At 42.1% G+C, this 23,233-nt stretch overlaps 1 protein-coding gene across 2 annotated transcripts; it reads right to left on the reverse strand.

The window, feature by feature from the left end:
• Positions 1-529: 529 nt before the first annotated feature.
• snapin (SNAP associated protein) lies at positions 530-9,640 on the reverse strand. Of its 2 annotated transcripts, none has more exons than XM_088328255.1 (5): positions 9,499-9,640; positions 5,641-5,687; positions 4,664-4,692; positions 3,214-3,335; positions 530-2,463 (listed from the first exon to the last, which is right to left on the reverse strand). In XM_088328255.1, exons 1-4 carry the CDS (start codon positions 9,618-9,620, stop codon positions 3,225-3,227), a joined length of 309 nt encoding a protein of 102 aa, XP_088184381.1. In that variant the 5' UTR covers positions 9,621-9,640; the 3' UTR covers positions 530-2,463; positions 3,214-3,224. The 2 variants fall into 2 exon arrangements, with proteins under 2 accessions (XP_088184381.1, XP_088184380.1); XM_088328254.1 differs by having other exon boundaries at positions 4,574-4,692.
• Positions 9,641-23,233: the final 13,593 nt, after the last annotated feature.

Consider the following 23,233-nt stretch of genomic DNA (forward strand, 5'->3'; position numbering starts at 1 on the left):
ACTTTTATGGAAAAAAAAATGACATTTTGACATAGAGCTCATAGATCCACTCACTACAAGGTGTTGGGATTTAATTATCAAAATGTACCATTTACCTAATTGTTCGAATTAGTTATCTGACTCCATTAACCAAACATGACCTACATTCATCAAACAATTATGCGCGCTCGTTTCTTGAGAGAAAATGACCAGGAGCCGGCAATTCCACACGGGGGCGGATGTTTATTATTCCTAACAGCAGATATAAGTGTAAACAGGAGACGCCCCCCCATCCAAGTTGCCCGGGATCATTTATACATTTCAACAAACAAAGCAAAGAGATCCTACTATTCCCCTATTGGCTATGTGTCACCTGCATCTAACTTTAGCTTTCTCTTATTGGCTATCTTCTCCCCGCATGATGGTGCGTCGGCTCCTCCCATGGGCATGCCAAGGTAGTTTTTTTGTACCCAACAATCTCTGGTTGTCCTGCGTCAGCAGACCCAGGCCTCCTGATATCAAAAATGTCCTAAACAAAACATCTTCCACACAGCCTGCCATGACCTTTATTGTACATTGAACTAGATCACAGTCAGTGAATATCTTTATTGCATTAAACTGAATACATGTAACTTGTAGTCAATTGTATGAAATCCTTTATAGTCAAATGTATAAAATTCTTTAATTGCCATCGTACAACTTCATAGTCCAAAATATACAATTTTGATAAACTGTAAATTATTTCACAACACATACAGTGCCTACCAAAAGCATTGAACCCCAAAACGTTGTCGTATTGCCCGAATTCAGGCTTCAAACCTAAATATAAAAAACTGTAAATATTTTCCAAGAATCAACAACACGTGAAACAATCGTGAATTGGAACCAAGTTGTTTCAACATTTTATACCAACGACAAAAAACTTAAAAGTAGTAGAATATTTTGCAAACCCTACTTCTCAATTTATTTGTTAGCAAAGTATATTAATGTTGAATAAAGTTTCTTTCCACGATTGTGTTTCACATGTTGTTGATTTCTAAGGGTTCTTGAGAGGGGCCAATATTTTTGCAAGGCAATGTGTACTGTATTTCATATTCATAATTATTGAGTGAAGTCTCTAAACAAACAATAAAGGGAACCTGAACAAATGCATCCCCAACTGGACCAAAACTAACTCCACCATTGTTTTTTTGCAAAACAATTTTATGCTTCTGCAGAATAAAAACACTGAAAATTATTTGAGAAAAGCCAGTAGTGGTGTAAAGGCTTGAGAACTAGATGATGGACCATTGAATTTAGTCCACTTTTCTATTTTCAGATTATCACAGACTGAGAGTTAAATGATACAGTGATGAGTGATACAAAAAAAACATGTATCAGAGAATGAATATTTATTCCAAGGGTGTCAAACTCATTTTCACAGAGGGCCACATCAGCGTAATGGCTGTCCTCAAAGGGCCCGATGTCACTTATAAACACAAAGAAATGTAATTGGTAGGTAAAATAAACTTAACTAGGCCATTATGTAAAGTAAATCTGAATTTGTGATACATACAAGACACAAATGCGACAGTTACATTGAAAAAATGTTACCACAGATTTATAATGTTATGAATTAAACAGAATGATACCTCTACATACAAGCTACGAGAGATTCGAGAAAAGTGATGTTTTTTTTGGGTAAAAATTTAACCAGACATACATAAAATCCGAGTTATGAGAATTCACAGACATTTACATTTGAGACCTGAGCCTTAGAGTAATTTTATAATCATTTTATTTGTTTTATGACTGTATCTTAATGTTCAATAAAAGAAATGTGTTTTTAGTGATCAGGAAAGAGTGATTTATAGCCATTTACGGTTAATTTGGGAGCTTTTGGGACGTTGGGAACGGATTATGTGGTTTTCAGTTATTTCTAATGGGGAAAATTTGTTCTAAATACTAGAGATTTGAGAAATGAGCTCGAATGAATCTCATATGTAGGGGTATTACCGTTTTGACAAAAGCTTCATGGATATTTTAGGATCATTCTTTTCTCATTAGAGTTTATATAGAAACCCTGGCATGAGGTGGCGCTGGGAGACTTCACTTTGCAGATATATTAGTTGATGGGCATTGTGGGAAATGTAGTTTTCGGTCAAAGCCCTCTTTTGACTTGTTCATCTCTAGATCTCAGACATTTTAAGCCTTTACGGGCCACATTAAATGATATGGGGGCCACTAATATAACACATGTATTCTATTCCAAAAAAAGATTGCAGAAAATGACAAAGACAGACAAGGTCATGGACATGCATATGTAAACTGTCTTTACAATTCATTTCTGATCCACTTCTGCACAAAATCTGTCCAAGGAGGCATTAGCGGCTGCTCGGAAATGATTGGTCAAAAGGCAGGAGGTGGCAGCAGCCATTAGCCAATCCCCAAGGAGCGAGCTTCAGGTGGATGCAAGAATTATATTCTCCACATTAAAAGGCACACCTAAAAAACCCAATTTGGCCATAAATATAAAAGTGCGCCTTATATACTGCAAAATACAGTGGATAAGATTGGTAATACATACAGTAATTATAGGTATTGCATTACCATTCGTGGTGTTACATACAGTAGTTATATGTCTGCGTTACCACACGTGGTGTTACGGTATACTATCGTGGTTGAGCAATCATTGAGCAATAATTGATCCTTTGATAAATGTTCGGTGACGTTTAAGGCATTAGAGCTTATCTCATTATCACACTATTTTTTATCTAGGTGCCAGAAACAATAATTTGCATAGTGCATTCTCATAGGTTTAACAGTCACTTCTTCACCAACAATTGTTATTAAATAGAGAAAACAAAGTGGGAAGACTGTTTAACCTTTAAGAACGCATAACAAAAGGCGGTGTATGTGTTTCTGGCATCATGAGTAAAAATAGTGTTATGAGATAAGCTCTAATGCCTTTTCGTATGCAATTTGTACAACTTGTGGTCGGGTGAAAATATGTCAGCACTCTAACCAACACTTCTCTGGTTCAATTCCAATACAATGTTTTGTGGTTTTGGTCAGAGATGCTTGTTGACTAATCATTTTTTGCATTATCATACCGTAAGTGGATATAGGTGCGCAACAGTTATACACAGTAGCGTTTACTTTGATTACATGTGCCATATAGTCTAGGACGCCTTAAATATGAAAAATCTATGACATAAAGCTACTTTGGGGAGTGTGCCTTAGAAACTACAGTACCTTCCTGGATGTCATTGATGCTTGGCATGAGCGCGAGAGGCAAAGACCCCTGACGGCTCTAACATAGTCTTCCTTCGCGCTGTCTCTTTAGCTACATTGTGGTTCAGTCTTCTCAGGCGTTCCTGGAAACACCAGAAAAACAATTAATTTGCTGCAGCTGAAAACAGACCAAACGGACCGAATGGTCCCAACACTCCAATAGGTTGTATGATTCACAAGACGATCTCATGAATTCCAAATGCCTTGCTCAAAGGCGCAAGATATTTGACAACAAGATAGCACTGTTGTCTAAAGCAAACTAAAACCAGTCCCAAATTAGACAGCATAGCAGCAAGATGGCAGAAAATCATGGCGGCGACGACTAGGTATGGATTGCACTGTGTAAAAAATATATAAATCTCTCGGCCTATGATTTTATTTTTTTTTAACGTTGGTATGATAGTTCAGGTATTTTTGCCTAGTCTTCTAATCAATGTTTGTTTGTCTTTACAGAATGATTCCATCTATCCATTATCTGCACCGCTTATTCTCAGTGAGGTCCCTTCAAGTTATATTTTTAGGGGGATTGCAATCATTAATAAGGGGAGCGATTGGCTGAGGTTGACAGGTATGGTTACACGATTAAAACTTAAAAAATGAAACTAAAAAATACATTAAACTGGTGCAAGAAATTCAAATTTTAAACATTTTCAATAGACAATGTGCCTTGAAATTTTACTAAAACCCCAGTATGGAATATTTGCCCACTAGATAGCACTGTATTGTATAATGCCAATGAAAACCAGAGCCAAATAAGCATAGCGTAGCAGCAAGATTACGGATAAACATGGCAGCGAATACTAGGAATAGATTCCACTATGTAAAAAATATACAAATTTCTCGACCTAGATTTTTTATTAAAAAAAATAATAATAATATTTTTGCCTTAATTTCAAATCAATGTTTTTTTCTAAATGAAAGTGTATTCGTACCACTATAAGGCACTAAATATTACATACTGTCCCATTAACTTTATATAGCATGGAGTGGGCAAACTCCAGCCCGTGGGCTGGATCAGGCTTGCCAACAGAATTAATCTGGCGTGCAAGACATGGTCGAGAGAAGCACAATGATAAATGGTGAATGGTCTGCATTTAAATAGTCAATGAAGACCTCCAAAAGCAGCGCAAAATGAGCCGCATCACTTCAGACAAAGATCTGCGGTTTTAAATATGTCCACTGAATGTTGCCAAAGCAAATCTTTGCAAAGTTTACCCACACCTAAATAAAGTGTTTAGGTACTTCAGTACCCCCAGCAGGAAAATAATAAGGAGTCCGTGCCTCTTTTTTTAGTTTTGGTATGATAATGTCAAAGACCGACCTGAGCATTCTGTAGAATATTATTTACGAGTACTACTCTGCGCCTTGCATTGAGAAGTTTCTTGACATACGGGTCCAGATCCAGAGCCACCTTTTGCTGTTCGTTGATCCTGCATAATTCTACCACAAAAAAAAAAAAAATACAATTGTGAATGCAAATGTGAAAGCACTTGACATTCTTTGGTTTTGCTAGAGAAGGTGACGTAATTTTAGACCAGGGGTGGGCAAACCACAGCCCTAGGGCCACCTTTTAAACTTTTAAATCTGGAAGGATGGGAGATTTCCCGAAGAGCTGGCTCATGTTAAGGTGGAGTTTGGGCTGGTTGGATGAAAAAAATAATTTGAATATGTGTCTGTCACTTGTACGATCTAAACTTACTCAAGCATTTATTCTCTAATCAGCTATTTGGCCGCATTCAGCGCAACAGATGAATTGAGTAATCTGGGGGAAGTCTTCTCTCCCAAATTTGAAGTTACTCTTGTTTTCTCTGGCAGTAAACTCAACACAAAATAGCGCGAATAATAGGAGGCAGGTAATATGGGGGGCAGAAAGGTGCTAGATGGAGAAAAAAAACGAGGAAGAAAAAGAAGCGCATTAAAACAAGGACTGTTATCATTCATTTCACTTGTCTGCACTTTTTGCCTGTCATTTGTGTGTCCCTGAGTGTGTGCTGTGCTACGTATTTGCAGAATTTAGCAGTTAAATGCCTTCACCAGGTAGCTCCTCACACTCAATTAGGCTTTTTTTGAGAAGCGGCCCTTCGGCTCGGCTCACTAAAATGGGCAGACTCTTTCAGCTCCCTAAAACCTCTTCAGATTGTTTTTGTAGCTTCTATCGATATATTAAATATTCTTATGTAACACTATGCACAAAATTCCTTTTTTTTTTTTTTTTTTTTTTACAATCTGTTGGGAAATCAAATCGAATTTTGATTTAAAATTCAAATCTAGGCTCAAACCACACTTTTATTCCATAGCGTACAAATAACCTATATTTTATGCTGACAATATCTGCGTATTATTTGTTATTGCAACATCAATTGCAGCCTGGTTATCTCTCTCTCTCACCTGTAGCAAGATTGTCGATGTGTTCCCTCAGTTCCACTTGGCTCTCTCTGAAAATCAAAACAGAAAATATTGCAAAGTAGCAACTAAAGTAAATAATGGGCAAACTAAGCTCTCTTTTTCATCCAGCACACCCAATGACATTATATATATACACACGCACACATGCAAATATATATATATATATATATATATATATATATATATATACAGTGCATCCGGAAAGTATTCACAGCACTTCACTTTTTCCACATTTTGTTATGTTACAGCCTCATTCCAAATTGTATGAATTTAATCTCTTATCTCAAAATTCTACACAAAATACTCCATTATGACAATGTGAAAAAGTTTTTTTTTTTTTAACTTTTTTTGAATTTATCAAAAATAGAAAACTGAGAAATCACATTTACATAAGTATTCACAGCCTTTGCTTAATACTTTGTTGATCCACCTTTGGCAGCAAATACAGCCTCAAGTCTTTTTGAATATGATCCCACAAGTTTAGCACACTTATCTTTAGGCAGTATTGCCCATTCTGGAGCAGGTTTTCATCCAGGATATCTCTATATATTGCTGCATTCATTTTTCCTTCTATCCTGACTAGTCCGCCAGTTCCTACTGCTGAAAAACATCCCCACAGCATGATGCTGCCACCACCATGCTTCACTGTAGGGATGGTATTGGCCTGGTGATGAGCGGTGCCTGGTTTCCTCCAAACATGGCGCCTGGCATTCACACCTAAGAGTTCAATCTTTGTTTCATCAGACCAGAGAATTTTGTTTCTCATGGTCTGAGAGTCATTCAGGTGCTTTTTGGCAAATTCCAGATGGGCTTCCATGTTCCTTTTACTAAGGAGTGGCTTTCGTCTGGCCACTCTACCATACAGGCCTGATTGGTGGATTGCTGCAGAGATGGTTGTCCTTCTGGAAGGCTCACCTCTCTCCACAGAGGAACGCTGGAGCTGTGACAGAGTGACCATCGGGTTCTTGGTCACCTCCCTGACTAAGGCCCTTCTTCCCCGATCGCTCAGTTTAGAAGGCCGGCCAGCTCTAGGAAGAGTCCTGGTGGTTCCAAATGTCTTCCATTTACGAATAATGGAGGCCACTGTGCTCATTGGGACCTTCAAAGCAGCAGAATTTTTTCTGTATCCTTCCCCAGATTTCTGCCTCAAGACAATCCTGTCTCGCGGGTCTACAGACAGTTCTTTTGACTTCATGCTTGGTGTTTGTGCTCTGACATGCCCACTCAAATGTGGGACCTTATATAGACAGGTGTGTGCCTTTCCAAATCATGTCCAATCAACTGAATTTACTGCAGGTGGACACCAATTAAGCTGTAGAAAGATCTCAAGGATGATCAGTGGAAAAAAGATGCACCTGACCTCAATTTTGAGCTTCATGGCAAAGGCTGTGAATACTTATGTAAATGTGATTTCTTAGTTTTCTATTTTTAATAAATTCAAAAAAAGTAAAAAAAAACCTTTTTCACATTGTCATAATGGAGTATTTTGTATAGAATTTTGAGATAAGAGATTAAATTAATACAATTTGGAATGAGGCTGTAACATAACAAAATGTGGAAAAGGTGAAGCGCTGTGAATACTTTCCGGATGCACTGTATATTATATATATACATATACATGTACAGTGGCTGGCAAAACTATTGTGCCCCATTGAACTTTGTGACCTTTTGCCACATTTTAGACTTCAAACACAAAGATATACAATATACAACTGTAATTTCTTGTGAAGCATCAACAATAAGTGGGACACAATCATGAAGTGGAACACACTTTATTTGATATTTTAAACTTTAACAAATAAAAACGAAAAAGTGGGTGCGCAAAATTATTCAGCCCCTTTACTTTCAGTGACGCAAACTCTGTCCAGAAGTTCAGTGAGGATCTCTGAATGATCGAAATGACTAACGATGATAAATGTCAAGTCAAGTCAAGTCAAGTCATTTTTATTTGTATAGCCCTAAATCACGAAGAGTCTCAAAGGGCTTCACAGATTATTACACTATATTACACAGACTATTTTTCAGCCGACGAGAAGAGTAGGTTATTCATATGCTATGGAGTAGAAGTGAGTTTTAAGCTTAGATATAAACATTTCCACTGAGGTTGCAGATCGGATCTCAGGGGGAAGAGCAATCCACAGCACCGGTACCTGGATGGAGAACGCTCTCGAACGAGCAGAACACTTCTTTGCTCTTGGGATCACCAGAAGACCGGCACTCTCAGATCGTAGGCTTCGGACCGGGATCAAGTCTCTGTATAAATGCACCTGCACTGCGATAGTCTCGGAGGTCTGTTTAAAGCGCAGAGAGCATCATGAAGAACGAGGAACACACCGGCAGGTCCAAGATACTATGGTGGAAAAGTTTAAAGCTGGATTTCGATACAAAAGATTTCCCAAGCTTTCAACATCCCAAGGAGCACTGTGCAAGCAATAATGTTAAAATAGAGAGAGTATCAGACCACTGCAAATCTACCAAGATCGGGCCGTCCCCCTAAACTTTCAGCTCATACAAGGAGAAAACTGATCAGAAATGCAGCCAAGAGGCCCATGGTCACTCTGGATGAACTAAAGAGGTCTACAGCTGAGGTGGGAGAATCTGGCCATAGGACAACAATCAGTTGCATACTGCATAAATCTGGCCTTTATGGAAGAGTGGCAAAAAGGAAGCCATTTCTTAAAGATATCCATAAAAAGTATTGTTTAAGGTTTGCCACAAGCCACCTGGGAGACACACCAAACATGTGGAAGAAGGTGCTCTGTTAGATAAGACCAAAATCAAACTTTTTGTCAACAATGCAAGACGTTATTTATGGCGTAAAAGCAGCACAGCTCATCACCCTCAACACACCATCCCCTCAGTCAAACATGGTGGTGGCAGCATCATGGTTTGGTCCTGCTTGTTTGGTCCTGCTTTTCTTAAGCAGGGACGGGGAAGATGGTTAAAATTGATGGGAAGATGGATTGAGCCAAATACAGGACTATTGTGGAAGAAAACCTGATGGAGTCTGCAAAAGACCTGATACTGGGACAGAGAGTTGTCTTCCTACAAGACAATGATCCAAAACATAAAGCAAAAGCTACAATGGAATTGTTCACCCAAAAAATATATCAAGGTTTTACAATGCCCAAGTCATAGTCCAGACCTCAATCCAATTGAGAATCTGTGGAAAGAACTGAAAACTGCTGTTCACAAACGCTTTCCATCCAACATCACTGAGCTCGAGTTGTTTTGCAAGGACGAATGGGTAAAAATATCAGTTTCTCAATGTGCAAAACTGATGGAGACATACCCCAAGTGACTTGCAGCTGTAATCACAGCAAAAGGTGCCGCTACAAAGTATTAACTTAATGGGGCTGAATAATTTTGCACACACACTTTTTTTAAATTTTATTTGTTAAAAAAAGTTTAAAATATCCAAGAAAGTGTTGAAATTCATGATTGTGTCCCACTTATTGTTGATTCTTAACAATAAATTACAGTTTTATATCTTGATGTTTGAAGTCTGAAATGTGGCAAAAAGTCAAGGGGGCCAAAGAGTTTTCGCAATCCAATAAAATATATATATATATATATATATATATTTATAATGACAAAACACATTATTTTGCTTTAGTTGTAAGCGTTTCATTAACATTTTGATGACACTAATCCAATTAAAATGAAATATATAATGTTATACAAGACGTAAATGTCTGCATGTATATTTATTTATAAATTTTAAAAATGGGATCTCGGCGACTCCAAATCGTTGCCCACCCTTGAAGTAAACAGTCACGAGACTCCACTAAGTGCGAATAGCGATTAAAGGTAATCAAATTAAAATTTCAAAATGTTAACCTGACAGAATGAACGTGCAAGTCAAGTTGGTGAATGGCCGGCTTGAGAAATTGGAGCATTCCTTCAGCGAGAACATCTTTGCTAGACGAACAGTCAATAGCAAGGGAAGACGCCATATTCATGGCCAAGCGATGCAGTGATGGGGCGTTCGCGAACAAAACGGCTTTAGGAGCCGGCTCCTTGATATAACAAACGAGAGCAGAGCCCCTACCGATAAGGAGGCGGCTCCTTTATCAAACATCTTAAGTGTGTTTTAAGCCTACATTAGTTCCACTGTTGTTGTAGAATCTACAATGTAGATCGAATCTTAGGGGGCAGAGCATTTCACAACACCGGGGCCAAAATGGGGAACGCTCTTAAACCTGTGGTTCTCTTCTTGGCTCTTGGGATCACTAGTAGACCAGAATTTTCAGAGCGAAGGAACATAGGGGTAAATAAATCTGAAAGATATGAGGGAGCCGGTCCATGCATGATTTTGTATAATACCAACAGAACCTTAAAATCACACCTTGAGCTAACAGGGAGCCAATGCAGGTCAGCTAAAATCGGGGTAATGTGATCAAACTTTCTTGTCTTAGCCTCGCTGCTGAATTTTGTACCAGCTGCAGGCTCTTGATTTTGGACTTCGGAAGACCGGAGAGCAATACATTACGGTAATCGAGACAGGAGATAACAAAAGCAAGAATTATAATCTCCGCATCAAACTGGGACAGCATAGGGCAAATTTTAGCGATGTTGCGAAGATTGAAACAGCTGTTCTAGTAATATTCTTAACGTGTGTTTGGAAAGACGGATTGGGGTCAAATGTGACACCTAAATTTTTGACTTAGTTTCTCTGGGTGATATTACATTTGTCAATATTTAGAGCTGTTTTAGAGAACAAGTCACAGCATTTAGATGGACCAATAATTAACATTTCTGTCTTTTAGAGTTGAGGCGCAAGAAGTTGAGTGACATCTATCTTTTTATCTCAGTGAGGCAGGCCTCCAAATTTCCACAGTTTAGTGGGGCGGATTCCAACATCGGAAGATACAGTTGAGTTTCATCTTCGTAACAATGGAAATTGATCTTATACTTGCGAATAATATCACCTAAGGGAAGTGAATTCTGGACAAAATCTGACACTTGGTTATAAAATCAAAATCAATATATAACAGTAGTCATTGGGTCACACATATTAGGACCGACTTGAGAAGTATCCTTTAAGGATGCAGTGGACAGAGAAAATTCTCTGAACCAGCCACCGGCTATAGAATGCCTTACACATTCCACATTCACCCAAGACATATATAAGACATAAATGAGCACAAAACATTCTCTCCAAAACCAAGTTATTTCAGAAGAATTTTAAAGGGAAAAAATGTCATGCCCCAAGAGCTCGAGCTACTGTGTTACGCATAGTCTAAACATTACACTGTAGGTGTCTGGTGACATCTTGTCTAGCCATAGTGTGAAGAAGCCTGTTGACTGGTCGTATAACACGACCCAGGCGTGTAGTGCGGTGTGGTGCAGACTCTGGTTGATCAGTGTGGCTAACGTTACCTCCAGAGACAGCAGCCACTACAGATTGAACATGATCATGCTCACTAAGAGTCGAAATGTCATCCCTAACAGCAGTGTCGTGAGTATGAGTGGTCAAGGAATGACCAGAGTGATCAGAACTTTCAGAGTTCAGCCCATGCACCCACTCTCTGGTTCTCTCCCCAGACGCAGGCGTAAGATCTGTGTAGTTGTCAGGGCCTGAGATGCTTACAAGACTCTGCGCATCATCTGCCGCACATCCAGACCGGTTTAGCTGAGCAGGCACTCGAGCATGAGATTCTTCGGAGACAGTGGGACTGGTCATTGAAGAACAAACAGAGGCAGATGATTGTGCAGAGGACAAAGACAAATCAGACTGGAGAGAGGGCTGGTCTTGAACTGGGAGAAAGTTAACCAACATCAGCAGGTTACGGTGAACAACCTTCTCATTCCCTGTGATGGTGTCTTGAATTTTGAATGTGTGTGTTTGAGGGTTCATCTCAATAACAGTGTAGATGGTAGACTCCCACCTATCAGCCAATTTTCGCTTGCCCCTCTCATTTTTGTTCGCCACAAGGACTCTATCTCCAACTCCAATTGACGGCCCTTTTGCTGCCCTGTTATAGAGTCGAGTCTGTCTGCCCTGTTCCTTTTTTGCATGTTCCTGAGCAATTGACATAGCCTCCCTCAGGTCTTCAGACAGTTTTGCAACATATCTGCCGTAGGTGGTAATGTCAGGGTCAGACAAAATGTTCCCAAACAGAGTGTCGACTGGGAGGCGAGGAACTCTCCCAAACATCAAGTAAAATGGTGCATATCCAGTAGTTTCATGAGCAGTGCAATTGTACATGAATGTGAGTGTTTGTAAACGTCTTGGCCAGTCCTGCTTTGATTCAGGAGGCAGAGCTCTGATCATATTGCCCAAAGTACGATTAAAACGCTCAACACTTCCATTTCCCATCGGATGGTACGGGGTAGTATGTGACTTACGCACCCCAGATAATTGTAAAAGTTCTGCGACCAAATTGCTCTCAAAGCTTGGGCCTTGATCACTGTGGATCCTCTCCGGAAAGCCATAAACACAAAAATACTTTTCCCATAGAACTTTAGCTACTTGCCTGGCTGACTGGTCTCTACATGGAAAAGCTTGTGCCAATCTGGTGAAATGGTCTGTTATCACTAATACGTCAACAGATTTGTTGTGTGAATCTTCAGCGGACCAGAAATCAATACAAACAAGTTGCAATGGGCGGGAAGTGGCAATGCTTTCCAGAGGGGCCCTCCCTGCAGGCTCAGTGACTTTGCTGACTATGCAACGCTGACATTGACGAACATGCATCCTCACATCTCTGTCCATATGCAACCAAAAGAATCTCTGTCTGGCGATGCTCAGGGTTCTTGACTGGCCTTGATGGTCCGCACTGTCATGCACCCCTTTTAAAACTTCGGCCTTCAGGCAATCAGGGACCACTAACTGATGGCGTTTTGCATTTGAAATCTGATTACGGGATACTCTGTACAAAACATCATCACTCAGAACAAACTTCTCCCAGTGCTTCAGGAGGCCCAGAACTTGACTTGTCTCGTGTGCCCTTTCACGTCTAGACGGTCTTCGAGACCGTTCCACATAAAACCGAAGACGAGACAAAACCCTGTCCCTGGACTGAGCCTCTCGCAGGTCATCCATAGAGAAGGCAGGCAGACTGGGTAGTGTATCTGGAATAAGGTGGGGCATGTGGCTTATCAGTTGAGCTGCACGAGTTCTCGCACCAGAGGCCCATTCAGTGTGTGACTGGACAACAGCAGCAACTTCTTGATTGGATACAGTCTGGGCCGACACGAGTAATGACTGGACATTTGTAGCTATAGAATGGGACAGCTTCTCTGCCATGACAGGCTGATCTGTAGAGTCTCTGAGAGTCTGTTGGACGGCTGTATCAGACAAAACCGCAGCTTCCGCAGTGAGATCATGAAGAGGTTCACTGACTAGTCTGTGGCCAACATTCTGACAAAAAGGGACACGGCTGAGAGCGTCAGCAACCGTGTTTTTGGGACCAGGCACATATTTGATTTCAAAATTGTAACTGGCCAGCTTTGACACCCATCTTTGCTCACAACAGTCCAATTTGGGTTTAGTCATAATGTGTGTAAGTGGATTATTGTCAGTCCAGACGGTAAACTCATGGCCTTTCAACCAATGGCTAAACTTCTCACACACAGCCCACTTCAGTGCAAGAAATTCCAAACGGTGAGCTGGGTAGTTCTTCTGTGACCGGGTCAAAGACTTGCTAGCGAACGCAATTGGCCTAGCCACTGTGTCACCTTCACGTACCTGGGACAAAACGGCTCCAAGGCCATCCAGTGAGGCGTCAGTCGACAGCAAAAATGGACGACTAAAGTCTGGATGAGCCAAAACCACAGAATGGATAAGGGCCTTTTTGAGGTCTGTAAATGCCTGGTCGTGGTCAGCAGTCCAGTCACCTGATTTCAGTTTGCGGCCCACTACAGTGCATTTGGGCTTTCTGCCTTTCTTCTGTTTCTGGCCAGCCAGCAGATAAAACAAGGGCTTTGCGAGTGTTGAATACCCCGGAATGAAGTGTTGATAAAAATTTAACATGCCCAAGAAAGACCGTACACGTTTCTCAGAAGGTGTCGCTCCATCCGACTCCATCAAGTCCGCCACAGTCATTTTGCTTATACTTTCAACTTTTTCTGGATCGGTTGACACTCCATGTTCATCAATAATGTGGCCCAAGAATTTTACAGGATTTCCTTAAAAAAAGTGACATTTCCTGGTGGCCAGTTTCAGATTGTGGGCACGGAGTCTGCTGAACACCATTTCAAGACGTCTGAGTGCAGAACTTTCATCAGGGGCAAAAACTAAAATGTCGTCCAAGTAGCATAGCAGACTTAAATAGTTTTGGTCCCCGAAAATGGAAGTCATCATCCTCATGAAACTCCCTGGGCTATTACAGAGCCCCTGTGGCAACCTGTTGTACTCATAAAGCCCCATAGGCGTAGTGAACGCTGAGTACTTCCTATCATCTTCGTGTAAAGGCATGTTGTAAAACCCAGACGTCAAGTCCATTGTACTGATGAAGGAGTTGCCACCAAGTGCTGCTAAGCAATCAGCCTGATGTGGCAGAGGATGAGCGTCTTTCAGAGTCCTCTTGTTCAACCATCTAAAGTCAGTGCACACACGCATATCACCATTCTTCTTCCAGATGAGAACTAAAGGTGAAGCATATTCACTTGTCGACTTTTGAATGATCTCTTTCTCTTCCATTTCATTCAAGACTTGGCGTAATTTTTGATACTGACTCGGTGGCACACGTCTGAAAGGGAGTCTGAACGGCTTTTGGTCAACCAGATGGATTCTGTGAACAAAGTCCTTCGCCTTTCCGCAGTCAAGGTGATTACGCGAGAAGATGTCTTGGTAGTGAATGATCAGCTCTGACAACTTGTCTTTACACTCAGACGATGCATCACAACAGCCAACATCTAGTTCACCCAGGCCAATAGACTGTAGCTTCTCCTCAGCATTACTTACATCAGAGCAGACAGGGGGCAATTGCACAACGGAAGTACTCTGATGACCACTGACCAGGTCTAAATCCTCCAAAGCAACACAAGGCACCAAATCAGCCAGCTTTGCATTGCGTCTCAAAAACAGCGGATATTCTGTAACATTCATGACCTTCAGTGGAATCCATCCATCTGACCACAGAGGTGTGACGATTCTGGCGACCATTAGACCCTTGGGGGCTGATCGTGCCGACGTAGGTTCTGTCATCGCTGCGCTCCCAGGAGATACTCGTGCAGTTTTTGACAGCTTCCCCCACAAGAGGTACTCACGGCCAGGCTCAAGGCATGTGGCTGAATTGCAGAGCACTGTGCCTATCTTCTCGGGCATTTCACCACCACTCCATCTATGCAAGCCAGCTAGCATTGAAAGAAATTGCTCCGCTTCAGCATTAGTGGATGATGGAGCAGAGATTGCTGTCCAGTACGCACTAAACTTCTTTGACTCATGCAATATGTTTCTGATAACATTAGTTCCAATGATTAGGTCATCAGGTTGCCCCTCAACAACAATTGTTGGCACAATCATTTTACAGTTATTGATTTCCATATGGATGGTGAAAGCTGACTTTGGGCACACTCGTCGACCCCCAACACCAATGAGTGTCACGTTGGTGGAAAATTCGTCTTCTGTACGTACTGCTCCAACAGAGAGCATCTTACGCAGAGCAGTCTCACTCACGGTACAGGCCATGGAGCCACTATCCAACATCCCCCCCAAAGTCATACTGCTCCCCACTCTAACTGGTACATAAAACAAACTATCGCTGCCCCCTACAGTATGTGTGTTTTGATAAACAATATTAGGCAACTGAGATTGTGTGAACGTGTCAGAATTAAAAACTGAATTGAAATTGAGATCAAATGGGTGGGAGAACTCATTTTGACCTGTACGGCCTCCCTCTGAATACAGGTCAGCTAGTTTCCCGAAACTGAACTGATTTGGGGAGAAACTTTGTCGGGGCAATGCTGCTTAGAGTGACCAGGGGCTAGGCACTTGAAACACAGATTATTCAATTTGCAATGATATAAAGTGGAGTGATCAGCGCCACCACACACCTTACATGGAGGGGAGTTGAAAGGACTTAGGCGCCTCTGAATACGCTCAGGATTGCGTGGCTCCACTCTAGACAAAACTCTCTCTAGCATGCTCATCATTCGGCCAAGGACATCACTGTCATCTTTCTGAGCAGGCTGTGGGACATGCTGTGGTGGGACATGCTGTGGTGGGACATGTTGTGATGGGACACGGACAGGCGGTGAGACATGCTGTGGGCGCTGGGCATGCTGTCGAACACACGAAAAATCTGTATATGGATCGGGGTTAACATGGTGGGGACAAATGGACTGGAGACCCGTCTCTATAGAGCCAGAGTAGGAACAACAAGAAGATTCACTGTCAAGCACTGCAGTCGGGTAATTCTTCAGTGGAGGGACACTGCAAGACCTAGTTGACGCCCCTGATTCCCTTTGATACTCATCTATCCTGAGTTGAACGTCCTTAGAAGTCCACTCATTAACAGGCTTGCATCTGAAAATGTTTGATAGCTGTGGATCAGGACAGTACTTTGCAAACATTTGTGCCACTTCCCCACCAAGGTTTTCCATTTTTCTGCCCAAGCGACGCAAACCCTCATCAGCAGTGTCTGCTGCTTGGTTTAGTCTGATCCAGTAGTCAACTGGATTTTCCTTTGGCGTGGGTAGCGTGGTGTAAAAATCTTGCAACGGGAGAGTTGACGAGGAATGACTAAAGTATCGTATTAGAATGTCATAAATGATATCTGGGTCTTGCCTCACATCAAGTGCCTCATCACTCCTGAGAGCTACTCTGACAACGTCTCTTGCCCTCCCTAAAAGCCTGCTTAGTATCTCATCTGCTTTTTCAGCTGTTGTATAAGACTGTTTCCGAAGCTGGGCTTTAGTCATGGTGATCCATTCTTGAATTGAAAACTTGTCAGAACCATTTCCCCTGAAAGTCACAATTTCACGTTCAGTCTTGACATGGACAATTACCGGTGTAGTGTTTACCTGCGTTGTGTTATGTGGTCTGGGGTCGTCTTTAGTCATAGCAGTCGCTGCTTTGCCAGTCATTGGTGTGTCATGTGCATGTGTGCGATCAATGAAACCAGAAGAGAGCAGACTAGCCAATACTGAGTTGCCTATCTGCTCTCCAATTCGGCCTACCATGTCAGTCAGGTGTTGCAGGGCAATGTTATCACTCATTGGGGTTGAAGTCTGTGCACTCTCCCTCAAGAACTGTTCACTTGGAGACCAGTTTGGGCTCATACCACCCCCCCTTTCCCTCCCATCACTAACATGTTCTTGGAGACCACCTACACCTTCACTTCCATACCCACTAGTAAGTGTGTTTGCATTCAAACCATTAAAATGGACACCCCTGCCCCTGCCAATAGAAAAGCCCTGAAAATCGTCATTTTGACTACTATATCCTTCAGCCATTATACTTTCAGTAGTACAAAGAATAGAAAATAAAACAGGAAAAAAATAAAAACCAGAAATTAACTAATAATTTACGTATTGATAGCAAATGCACAGTGGCACAAATACATAAAACGAAATCAACGCGCCAATGCAGTGCAACAGTACCCTCTAGTGGACACAAGAAGAATATGCAGTAACGCCGGGATCTGCTCAGAGGCTGATCAAAATGATCCAGTTGTGTAGTCACGGCACCGGTGTAGCTACCCTCTTTCATGCACGACACAAGGTTTCACGATCTCTGGGTTTATTGCCTCCATTCAATAAACAAAACAATACAAAAGTCAGGGGCCTCTGTTCACGACTGCAATTATCTTCAACGCTTACAAACTCACTTAAGCTACGGCAAGCGCTGAAGCCCATAAAGTGCCAAACGAAAAAAAACAGTCGCAGACGCCCATGACTTAACAACTGAATGAGGTACCGGAATATTAACAATAATACAACAAAAACACAGATTTTGTGAGAATTCAAAAAAACATTCAAAACAATCAAATTTCAACTCTGTTACAGAAGCATGTAAATGCTGAAAAGATGGGGGCCAAGTACTGAATTCTGCGGAACACCACAGGTAACACTAAAGGGCTCAGATGTCATTTCACCATATTAAACACAATGTGTCCTATCTGAGAGGTAGGATCTGAACCATAAGAGGGCAGTTCCTGAGAGACCAATCAATTTTTCCAGCTGGTCGGTTAAGATTGAGGTCTACATTATCAAAGGTAACACATGTCCAGCAGCAGCAACAGTGATGAAGCGCCAGAGTCTATTGCCAGTAGTAGATCATTGGTTACCTAAACCAGGGCTGTCTCAGTAGAGTGATTAGCCCTGAAACCTGATTGTATAGATTCAAAAATATTATTCTCAGATATAAAATCATTCAGTTACTGTGCCACATCTTTTTCAAGTACTTGAGAAAGAAACGGTCAGTTTGACACAAGTCTGTAATTACATAAGCTTTCTGGGTTGGGTCGGAACAACACCTGAGGAGAGGGATATGTTTGTAATATTTAGAACTAAAGGTACAAAGACCCCCAAAAGACCTTCAATCAGCAATCAGGCAAGTAGCCACCTGTGTAAGATTATCAAGTGACACATCACTAAATCTGGAAAAAAATCCCTGGACAGCCACCATGTTGCGCATCTATAATTTTCAAACCTTTGGCATGTGACGTGTTTCCATGGTCTTTAGAAATCTCTTCCCATATGCGTTGAATCTTCTTTTTTAAAAAGACCATAGAATCATGGGCTGAATGGGTTGAACTATCTGGAATAATATGATGCCTCGTTAGCAATGCTACAGTGTCAAAGAGGATTTTGCGGTTATTCTTTTGTGCCGCAATCATCTTCGAAAAATAGGCTGATTTTGCAGAGGCAAGGGCTGCTTTATACTTTAACAAGCTGTCACACCAGGTTTGACGGAAAACCTCAAGCTTGGTAGCACGCCATTTTCGGAAAGATTTTCTGCAATATTGTTTACGCAATCTAGCTTTATTAGTAAACAATGGCGTGAGTCTTTTGGGTTCGGATTTAAGCCGTAGGGGCGACATGAAATCCACGACACTAGCCGGAGTTGCATTAATATAATTCATGAGTGAGTCAATAGAGACTTTATATAAAGGAAACAACACAACTAGCCCCTATCATTATCCTTCTCTCTCTGTACAATATCTCTATCGCTCTCTTCCTGTATATATTTCTTTATCTCCCTCTCTTTGTTTCTCTTTCATTCTCTTTCCTTTTCCTTTTCTTTTTCTATCTTTCTCTTTTTCTTTTCATCTTTCTCTCTCTAAATCTCTCTCTATATATATTCCTTCCTCTCTTTAGAGTCAAAAAGACACTCACATTGACCTAAAAACCATTCCCCTTTGCCCTTCCCAACCAGACACAAAACAATAAGGCCACAACACAACAAGTTGCTGTGCCGTGCAACCCTCCCTCTGCAGAGAGGCCCGATAGAATACACTGGTTTACCTCCTCCGCGTCTTTCTTAACTATCCTGCGCCACTCACGTATATCCCTGGCACACACCCTTGCACCCATTAAATTAACCGACCTTACATCCAGAGCATGTTTCACCCCATCCATCTAACCATATTGCCCTTCCTCTCATTCTATTTCTCACCACTTCTGCACGACATACTCTTTTAGTCAGACAGACCTCATCCATTCTTTCTTTATGTCCAAATCATCTCAGAACATTTTCATCAACCATCTCAATAAGCTCTCTTACCACACCAGTTCTTCTCCTTACTTTCTCATTCTTTAACCTATCCAGTCATGTCACTCCACACATACTGTACTATGCAAACATCTCATTTCAAAGACACTTAACCGATAAGGTTACTCTCCGTTTACTCTCAACCCCACGCCTCTGAGCCATACATCACTGTTGGTACCACCACACGTTTATACAATCCTTGATTTGCATCCATTCACAGATATCTACATTTAAGCAATCCGTTCAGCACACCCATTGCCTTGCACCCTTCTCCCACCCACTTATTTACATCCTCCTGTAAACCACCACCTGCTGCCACATACGAAGCTGGAACATTTATGTTGGATGACCCGGATCTTGTCGATTTGGTGTTGAGATATTCCTTCAGCCACTGTGGGGTGCTGTATCAAAAGTCGTTCTCAAAAGATCAAGAATATGGGTTTAGCTGTCATTCAACTAAAGTTCTGTTAAAAGGATTCCCCCTGATCACTAATAACCAGTGGCCTGAAAAAACATTACACAAAATGTAAAATAATTCAGTGCTGTGTGTTTTTCAATAGCGACATGGTTTTCAAGGTGACATGACACACCCTTGCCTCAAACCCACTCTTACCGGAAACCACTTGCTCACTTCACTCTCACACAAGCGCTACTATCATCATACAAGCCTTGCACACCACGCAGCAACCTTTCACCCACCCCGAATATCCTCAACACTTGCCACAATGCCTCCCGATAAATCCTGTCATATGCTTTCTCAAAATACATAAATGCCCAATACAACTCTCTTCCTTTAACTATAAACTTTTGATACAACTGCCTCACAGCAGAAATCTGATCAGTATATGCCCTTCCTCCTATAAACACCACACTGTTCTTCCCCAATTACTCCTTCTGTATTATCACATGTCTTCCAATTAAAACCCTGCTATAAAGCTTTTCTGCCACACTCAACACACTTATACCCCTCGAATTACTGCAGACCAGCCTGTCACCTTTCCTTTTGTAGAAGGAAACCACACATCGACTAGACCAGTCCTCTGGTACCACTCCAAGCATGAAACGTATCTTCACCAACCTTGCAATCCACACTATCTCAGAATTTAATACATTGACTTTTCAACACACACCAAAGGAGACACGCTGGATCCTGTCTGTTGCTCGGGTCTTACTCCCTCCAATTGTTCCTCTGACCCTCTTCCTATCAGGAAACCAGAACAGACCAGTGGACCCCAGAGCATTCGTTTAAGTCTTTTATTTAGGAAGCATTCAGGGCTTGCTGGAGACGTGACGGCCGTCAGACGTCAGCAGCGGCGCCGGGGAGATAACTTCGGAACAAGTCCGGAATCGTAGTGCGGAAGTCAGGCAGGTCGTGTTTACCGGGGCTGGAGAGGAGATCAAAGCGTGGGACGGAAACAGGTCAGATCGGAGGCAGGCAGAATCGGGTAAGCAGAGTTCTAAATGAACGGGATATCAGGAGAAACACACAGAGTTACAAAAATGTACGCTCTGACACTGCTCTCTGGACGCAGGGCGCTTAAGAGAGAAGTGCCAGCCAATCAGAAGCCGCCCACCCAGGCGTCACATGATTTCTCCTGGTGATCTGAGTAAGTAATCATGACACCCCCTATAACGGACCATTTTCTTCTCACCTTCAGTGCTCCACTCTGTCTCTCAGCAATTAAATCACCAAGGTGAATTTCATTCAGGAATTTCAAGGACATCAATGTTAACATTTTCTGTTCCAAAATTGACAGTATCACAATCCCGGATTTTCCTACCAACCCAGAGGAACTCTAAGCACTCTATATAACAGTTTAGCTAACATCCTCAACTTTCTTGCCCCTCCGAAAACTCGGTCCGTCTCCTTTTCAAGAACTGCTCCTTGGTTTACCACTGATCTCAGGTGTTTGAAAATGAAAGGCCGCCAACTAAAACAGCTTTCCAAAAAAACTGGTCTCCCAATACACAGAAACATGTTTAACAACCACATTTTCTCTATAAGGATGCCCTTGCACATAAAAATTGTGAATTTCCCTGCAGGGATGAATAAAGTATCTATCTATCTATCTATCTATAATAAATCTGCCTACTACTCTGGAATCATCTCCTCCCAATAAGGGAACACCGACTCACTTTTCTCCTTAGTCAATAAAATCCTCAAGCCACCCCATTCCTTACTCCGCCCACTTTTACTCCACCGACACATGCAACTCACTGATGCGTTTCTTCAATGACAAAATCAGCTTCATCCACCAGCTCCTCAGTTCCTACCCCACTCTCTCGACACCTGAACCTTTCCCCTACACTGTAGGGCCTACAGTAATCCATTCTCCTCCTTTCATCTATCCAGTATAACTCAATTATCTGAAATAATCGCTCTATCCAAGCCCTCCACATGTCTGCTTGACCCTATCCTTCTTCCCTGCTAAAATTCTGCCTCTCTTCTCTGCTTCCCCTTATTTCTGCCATTATCCATACCTCACTTTCCAACTGTTTTGTCCCCTCTGCCCTTAAAACCGCTATGGTAATGCCTGTCCTGAAAAAGCCTGGTTTAGAACCCAATAACTTTAACAATCTCTGCCTTATCTCTAACCTACCATTCATATCCAAAATCCTCAAAAAAGTAGTCTCCTCCAAGCTCCATGCTCAGCTCACTACCAACAGTTTATTTGAACCGTTTCTTTCTAGTTTCCGTCCATGCCACATCACTGAAACTGCACTTATCAAGATCACAAAAGACCTCCTCATTGCTGCCGATTCTGGATTACTTTCCATTCTCATCCTCCTCAACCTAGGTGCCGCCTTTGACACCATTTGCCATTCCACCCTTCTGAGCAGACTCTCTTCACTTGGCCTTCCCCCCTCCAATGGTTTCACTCGTACCTCTCTGGCCGCCCTCAATTCATTCAACTCAAGTCCTTCTCTGACTCCTCTCCAGTCTCCTCCCCCTAGGCATATCTTCAGAAAATTCGATATTTTCTTCAACTGCTTCGCGGATGACACCCAGCTTTACCTTTCCTGCACACCCAACTCGATAGTCCCACCAACTGACCTCAACTCTTGCCTTTCTATCTTCACTGCTTACCCTCAGTAGGGTCCCGGGGGTGCTGGAGCCAATCCCAGCTATCGTCAGGCAAAGGGCAGGGGACACCCTGAATCGGTTGCCAGCCAGTCGCAGGGCACACAGGGACAGACAATTCGCTCGCTCATTCACACCTAGGGACAATTTGGACCAGCCAATTAACCTGACAGGAATGTAATGTGGGAGGAAACCGGCGTGTTTGGAGGAAACCCACGCAAGCATGGGGAGAACATGCAAACCCCTCACAGGAAGTTTGATCTGAAAACTGTGCCGCACATGTACTAACCACTGCTCCGCTGTGCTGCCCCGAAATTACATCCATCCATCCATCCATCCATTATCTGCACCAATTATCCTCAGTAGGGTCGCGGGGGTGCTGGAGCCCATCCCAACTATCTAGTTGGCAAGAGACACCCTGAACTGGTTGCCAGCCAGTCGCAGGGCACACAGGGATAGAGAATTCGCTCGCTTTTTCATACCTAGGGACAATTTGGACCAGCCAATTAATCCAACATGCATGTTTTTGGAAAGCGGAAGGAAACCGGAGTGCCCGGAGGAAACCCACGCAAGCACAGGGAGAACATGACCTCAGAACTGTGCCGCACACGCGCTAACCACTGCGTCGCCGTGCTGCCCCCGAAATGACATTATTATTATTATTATTATTATAATTACCACGTCTCCTATAAATACTATTCTAATATAGTTGCATAGTACACTTTTAAAAATAATTAATTCGGTGCATAATGTTTCATTTTCATGGGTAATATATCATTGAAAACAAAACTAAAATCTGAATAAACGTTTGGGAGGCGAAAGACACGGCT

This window comes from Urocampus carinirostris, chromosome 2 (genome assembly GCF_059441175.1).
Source record: "Urocampus carinirostris isolate Australia breed hairy pipefish chromosome 2, RoL_Ucar_1.0, whole genome shotgun sequence".
In the NCBI taxonomy this organism is placed as follows: domain Eukaryota; kingdom Metazoa; phylum Chordata; class Actinopteri; order Syngnathiformes; family Syngnathidae; genus Urocampus; species Urocampus carinirostris.